Source organism: Callionymus lyra, chromosome 5 (assembly GCF_982586985.1).
Source record: "Callionymus lyra chromosome 5, fCalLyr1.hap1.1, whole genome shotgun sequence".
Taxonomy (NCBI): Eukaryota; Metazoa; Chordata; class Actinopteri; order Syngnathiformes; family Callionymidae; genus Callionymus; species Callionymus lyra.
The window spans coordinates 32,106,529-32,112,528 of NC_141822.1; the positions used below are offsets into that span (position 1 = coordinate 32,106,529).

The 6,000-nt window shown below is 40.3% G+C and overlaps 1 protein-coding gene across 2 annotated transcripts; it reads right to left on the minus strand.

The window, feature by feature from the left end:
• Positions 1–33: 33 nt before the first annotated feature.
• tor1 (torsin family 1) lies at positions 34–5,515 on the minus strand. Of its 2 annotated transcripts, none has more exons than XM_087791990.1 (5): positions 5,233–5,515; positions 2,181–2,446; positions 1,942–2,117; positions 1,752–1,879; positions 34–1,002 (listed from the first exon to the last, which is right to left on the minus strand). In XM_087791990.1, exons 1-5 carry the CDS (start codon positions 5,420–5,422, stop codon positions 758–760), a joined length of 1,005 nt encoding a protein of 334 aa, XP_087648116.1. In that variant the 5' UTR covers positions 5,423–5,515; the 3' UTR covers positions 34–757. The 2 variants fall into 2 exon arrangements, with proteins under 2 accessions (XP_087648116.1, XP_087648117.1); XM_087791991.1 differs by lacking the exon at positions 5,233–5,515 and adding an exon at positions 3,021–3,324.
• Positions 5,516–6,000: the final 485 nt, after the last annotated feature.

A 6,000-nucleotide genomic window follows, 5' to 3' on the forward strand; every position in this document is an offset into this window, starting at 1 on the left:
TCATCGATTTACTTTGCAACATCAGTCCACAACTGGGATCCAAGTGTACTTTTATTGCACAAAAAGCTTATTGTTACACTGGAGTTGTGTAGAAAGTTAGTGCAGCAACCTCTGAGGCGTTTGTCTCTTATTTCCTTCAGTTTTTTCTTATGGACATTTAAAATTGATATGCCCTGGATCACTGTCACCCACATGAACATTTTAGCCGTTTAATTCATGATGCTGGTTTGATATCAAAGTTTAAGTAAAAATGCAGACATCTGGAAAAGACAAATTAATGTAGTTTCTGAAAAGCACCCCCTAATGTGTCTTTTTTTTTTACAATGTTTGGTCTGAATTTAACTGATTTATTCTTGTATTCATGTTTAGTTTTAAATACCTTAAATATGTTCGTTGTAGAAATATCAAAAAAGCATCGACCTTCGTGGCCAAGAGTTGTGATACGTTTACATACCACAAGGGGCGCTGTTTGATCGCAACAAGAGATCACATGACTGTCTAAACTTTCACCTTGTTAAGGAGATTTGAATCCTACACACACACAAAGGTTTTTCTTACAGGCCTTCGGTTGCACGAGTCTGTGAGGTTCAGGAGGATGACTTTAAGGCCACAACTCATGAAGTTGGCCAGCAAAAAGTTTAAAAGTTGTTTAAAAAAGGAAAACCCCAGGTTCATGAGGGTCATTAGAATGTCTCCTCAGTCATTGAGTCTCCTGGAGGCCGGACTGGATGAGTCTCTGGAATCAAGCGCTCTCCTCTCACGTGTAGTAGTCCAGCTTGCTCTCGATGGTCTTGCAGCCTTTGCTGGAGTAGATCCTCTCCAACTTGGGGAAGTAGACCATCTCACGAGCCACCTGCTCGGCCACGGCGGGGTCGGGCGGGACATCGCGGTTTGACATGCCGACCATGGCGCACTGGACCACGTGGTTGAACTCCAGAGGCAGGAACGGGACAAAGAAGTCGACGAGATGCTTGTCGATCAAGTTGGTGCGATAAAAGCCACCTGAGGAGCAGGAAAGAGAGTTAAACATCTTATCGTAGTCGGCCTGAGAATGAGCCACTGGAGATTGCTTTTGTGATTGCAGATGAAAAGAAAACATGGATCTCAATCAAGTCACAGAAATCAGCCGATTACCATCAGAGCAGCACTAGATATTACCATCTCAAAACCAACAACATCCCACTGGTCCTGCATGTCGAGCTGAAGCTAGGACTGGGATGACATTCAATTCATACGTGGTACACATTTAACCTGTTCACCATAACGGTATATATCATGGTAGATATTTAAGTTTCTGTTGTAAACTTTAAGACTCAACTTGGTACTTGAGGTTTAAATAAGGCAAAAGGTTATGTAATCAAAAATAGTGCAAAAATGACCTTTACCATGTTGTTAAAGAACACAACAATTAAAAATATATTTTGAATAACACTTTAAGTACACAGAACGGGCTTTTGTTCCGTTGTACAAGTGTCAAGTGGCATGAATTTACTTCCTGAATGCAGCAGAATCTGATTTTGGGTCAATAGAGTAGTCACATACATTTCAAACTTTTCTTTGTTATTCATTAACTCTTCCCAATTTAATAAAAGTAGTATTTATGATTGAGTATCTAGTGCTGTGAATCACTTCATAAAATAACAAAGCTTTCTCAGAGAATCAAATTTGTGTTTGAAATAGGATCCAGCCCATAGTCCTGCAGCAGAAAAGGTTGCGTTGACATTCTACTAAAATATTGCAAAGACACTCACTGTTTTGGTTGTTGAACACAGACACTGAGAGGAAGTTCTCCAGGTCCTTCAGCTCGATCTCCTCGCGCTTCTTTCCGGCATTCCAGAAATCCAGAGTCATCTGGAATATTTTTTCTCCTCCGGCATTGCTGTAAGAAAAACACCCGAGTTGACCTCTGACAGCTGGAAAAAGGCGATTTATTCCCCTCACCTGAGGAAGATGAAGATGGCCTTCCCGTAAGACACGCCGTCCACCTTCTCGTAGTAGTCCAGGTAGGGCTTGATGCTGTCGATCAGACCCGGGTGCATCTTGTCCATCTCGTCGAATATGAACAAGGACTGAGCGCAGTTCGAGACGTTCCCTCGGATCCACTGCTGCAGCTGCACCTGAACACAGTGAAGCCGAGGTCCAGCCTCCATCACGCCACTATTAAAGGTCGTAGTTGGTACCTTGTAAGTGTCCATCTGGCTCGCGTGAGGGAAGTGCAGCTCGGAAGTGAAGACGTGGACGAAGCTGCTGTCCATCCCCTCCTTGTAAATGTTCTCGGCGATGAGTTCACTGACAAAGTTCTTTCCGGTTCCAGTCCAGCCGTGTAACGACAGAACCAGTGGCTTCCTCGGGTTCTTGTTGTTCATGAAGCCGGTCACTGACTTTAGGATGAGGTGGGATGCGATGTGCTGCCCAAACAGCTTGGTGTCCAGGTCATGAGCCAGACCTGCAGGAGCATCAAGAGTCATACAGGGCGTACAAGTACTTCCATTCTGAGATCTGTAGAGTTAATTCCACACAAAGAAAAACTGCTGCACTGCTGTTGTGACTCTAACACCCCTCAATCATTGACATGTGACTGAAGCCAGTGAGTGAAGCATTGAAACTTGAGTGTTGACCAACACATTATACATGCAAATCCTAATAACAACACTACTACTGTTGTTATATGTAATAACAAACTTTATGCTAAAACATCCACAAGCCTTTAATGTCATTTATCAACAATAATCATATGTTAGTTTTGCTTTTTGTTATTTTGGACCTTCAATATTTTCCACAGTGTCTCTAAGAAACGGAACTTTTGCGCCATTCAAATTCAAGGACTGACCAGCGTATCCTTGGACGTTGATGATAACAAATACATTTGCCATTTCCGCCATTAACGGATGTTCGATCGACACTTTCAAAGTTCAAACATGATCTGGGAAGTGTGACCAGCTTTCGTTTTAACACTTTCCCAGCCGTGCACTTGCACACATGCTCAACAGAACCACCATATCAACACAGAGATCTCCCACCTGTCGTGTTCAAGCTGATCCACTTTGGGTCACAACTTTCGTGGAAATAGTTGTAGATGGTTCGACCCAGAGTGGCGCTGATACCGACGACCACCGTCGTGGTTAAAGGGTCGAAGGCTCCACATAGCAGCAGCATGATTGCTAGCCAGTGCAAAAGCAGACCTAATCGTGCTAAATTCATGGTGAAAAACCTTCAGACCACACGTTTAAAACACATCTGGGCAGCACAGCCGCGACGCCTGGGCTGGACAAAAGTGGCGTCAACACGGCGTGGACTTCCGGCTACGTCACGACGAGGCGACGACACAACGCGAGTTGCGTTCAAGGACTAAGTGTCTGCGAGGAGGTTTTATAACGCATCTATATAACTGAACGAGTCTTTGAATCCTATGACGTCTAAAACAACTACAAGGACAGTGAATTTAATAGATACCAACAGCGATCCAATTACGATTTTAAAAAATTGTATTAATGTGTGAAAGTTTTAGCATCATAATAAAACGCAATGTACCAGAAAAGACTCTCTGTAGTTGTAATCATTTGTAAGCTTCTTTATTTTATTTATCTACAAGGGTGTATAATGTACAGTATATTCTTTAGTAACAAGAAAAGCAAGTCTATTGAAACTTAATTATATTAAACATCATCAGCTAAGAGTGACTTGGAACAAATAAAGAATACATGGTCAAAATAACAAAGAAATGATGCAAATAACAATAAAGATTTTAACTAAGGAAGATTTTAGTTTGTGACCATCCATCTTCCTCTTGATCACACAGAGGTTTTCAATAGGGTTCAGGTCTGGAGATGGGGCAGGCCATGACAGGGTCTTGATCTGGTGGTCTTTTATCCTCACATTGATATTCTTGGCTGTGTGGCGTGGAGCTTTGACCTACTGGAAAAACCTATCGTTGTCAGAGCATAGGGAAGCAAGTTTTCTGCCAAGATAACTTTGTATCGGCTTGATTCAGGCGTCCTTTAGCTAAGACCTATCTGCCCAATTTTGACCATTTGTCAAAAAAACATTCCAAATGGCAATATTTTATTTGGGAGAAATGTTGTCAGTAGTTTATAGAATGAAACAAACATGTTATTTTTAAATACAACCGTACCTTAAGTAGTAAAAACTGATAATTATGCAGTGGTCTGTTTTTTTCCCAGAGCTGTATGTGTACTTAAAAAATTGTTTCTTTTTTAAGGATCTCATTAAAGCGTTGATGTGTTGATTTTAGTGCCCGTTTAACTGCTTTTGGACCTCTTTTGTACTCTGCTGGGTTGGTCAAGCATCGAGGTTTGTCACCGCACGTTATCAATCGCCAATCATAATCAAGTCTCCAATTCCAAGGGACTTGTTGTATAAACAAAGCAGGGCACGATAACAGCTGGATGGAGGAGGAATTAATTATTACGTCACAATGGGCTTCGCTCTCAAACCTCATGTTTGGCAAGATTGCTGACAGGGGAAAAATGTATAAAGTATTAACTTCAAAACGTCATCATGATGAGAGACTTCATCTTGAAGAGGAAGACTTCATTATTTGAAACATGCGAGTAAGTCAGGAAATTAGTTTGAGATTAGTTGCCCTTTAACATGTGGTCTTAATTTAATATATATTAAAAATGTTTTAAATAATTCTTGGAAGAACATTACATTTCACATACGCTATTTGTAGATAATTGCAAAAGTAAAGTAAACCGTAAAAATTTCAATACTGTGCTGTTTGACCTCATTTCGGTTCATTGTGATTCTAGAACAAAGGTTATGATATCAAATAGAAGCAGTTACCTCTAGGAAGTTGGCAATGTTCCATTATTTTTCGCCAATTCAAAATACATTTAAATTATCGTACTTTTTATTATAATTTTAAGAAGTCATATTAGGTAAAGAAACATGTAACCACCCATTTAATATTCCTGAATAAAAATAAAAATGCAGTTTTAGCTGGTAGTTGAACTCATTTAACGCATGCGAACTCGCGTGTTGCGTTCAATAACCCTTTTTGTTTTGTTTGGCAATTTAGTAAATATAAATAACGTTAAAAGTCAGAATTGTTCAATAAAACATTGGTTTGTTCTGTTAAGCAAACGTTTATAGAAACCAATATATGGTTCAAATATTAAGTGATAATGACTCATAATAAAATAAAAGTTGGTTAGCATTATGCTACCACAACACTTGAAGTGCCCACTACCGCGTGTACTTCCGCCTCACCTGTGCGGTTCAAGGCGATCCACTCTGGGCGACAACACTCGCTGAAGTAGTAGAAGATGTTCTGGTAACTGGCCAAGAAGCCGGTGAGAGCCGCCGCCATGCCGACGGCGATGCTGGTGCTGATGGGCTCGATGGCTTCAGTCATGCCGGAGCAGAAGAGCAGCCACAGGAGCAGCACGTGTCGCTTCATCTCCGCCTCCTGCGGCACAATGAAGTGTGTCGGACTGTCACTCAAATAAACCCAAACTTTCCGACCTGAACCCCTCGAAGTGGACCTGGCTGACGGAGGTTCCTGCCAGGCACGCACGCTTACGTAATGACGTCAGCGTATAAAGGTTACGCGCCACGTTTTCTTATTTACGTTTGAAAGATTGAGCCAAATAAGTAATATTTAGATCAAATAAAGATGTTTTTGTATAGCCGTTAGCGCGTTAAAATAAATATGTAATTACAAATTTGATTTAAAAATTTAAAACGTGCCTGCTTGTTGTGTGTCTATGTTGTTATATTTCTTTATTACATTCTGTTGGAGGCCTTTTGAAAATGTTGTCTTTGTGAGTGTTTTCAAGGTTAAAGTATCTGCATATTTCCTGGTGTATATTTTGGTAATGTAATACTTAAAAAAGTGTGTACATTTATTGATATACTTCTTGTATATCAGAAACAGGAACATTTATTGTCAGTGTTGTAAACACAACATGGATTTTTTTTGGTAGCAGTACAGAATAAATAGTTCAATATTAATTATTTATTATTAATAATAATAAT

Excerpts from the sequence above, each read along its gene's own strand:
- tor1 (XM_087791990.1), bottom strand. The coding sequence starts at position 5,422 with ATGAAGCGACACGTGCTGCTCCTGTGGCTGCTCTTCTGCTCCGGCATG. Across the intron at positions 2,118-2,180 it reads GCCAGATGGACACTTACAAG|GTGCAGCTGCAGCAGTGGAT; the intron begins GTACCAACTACG and ends CACTGTGTTCAG. Across the intron at positions 1,880-1,941 it reads GCCATCTTCATCTTCCTCAG|CAATGCCGGAGGAGAAAAAA; the intron begins GTGAGGGGAATA and ends TTTTTCTTACAG.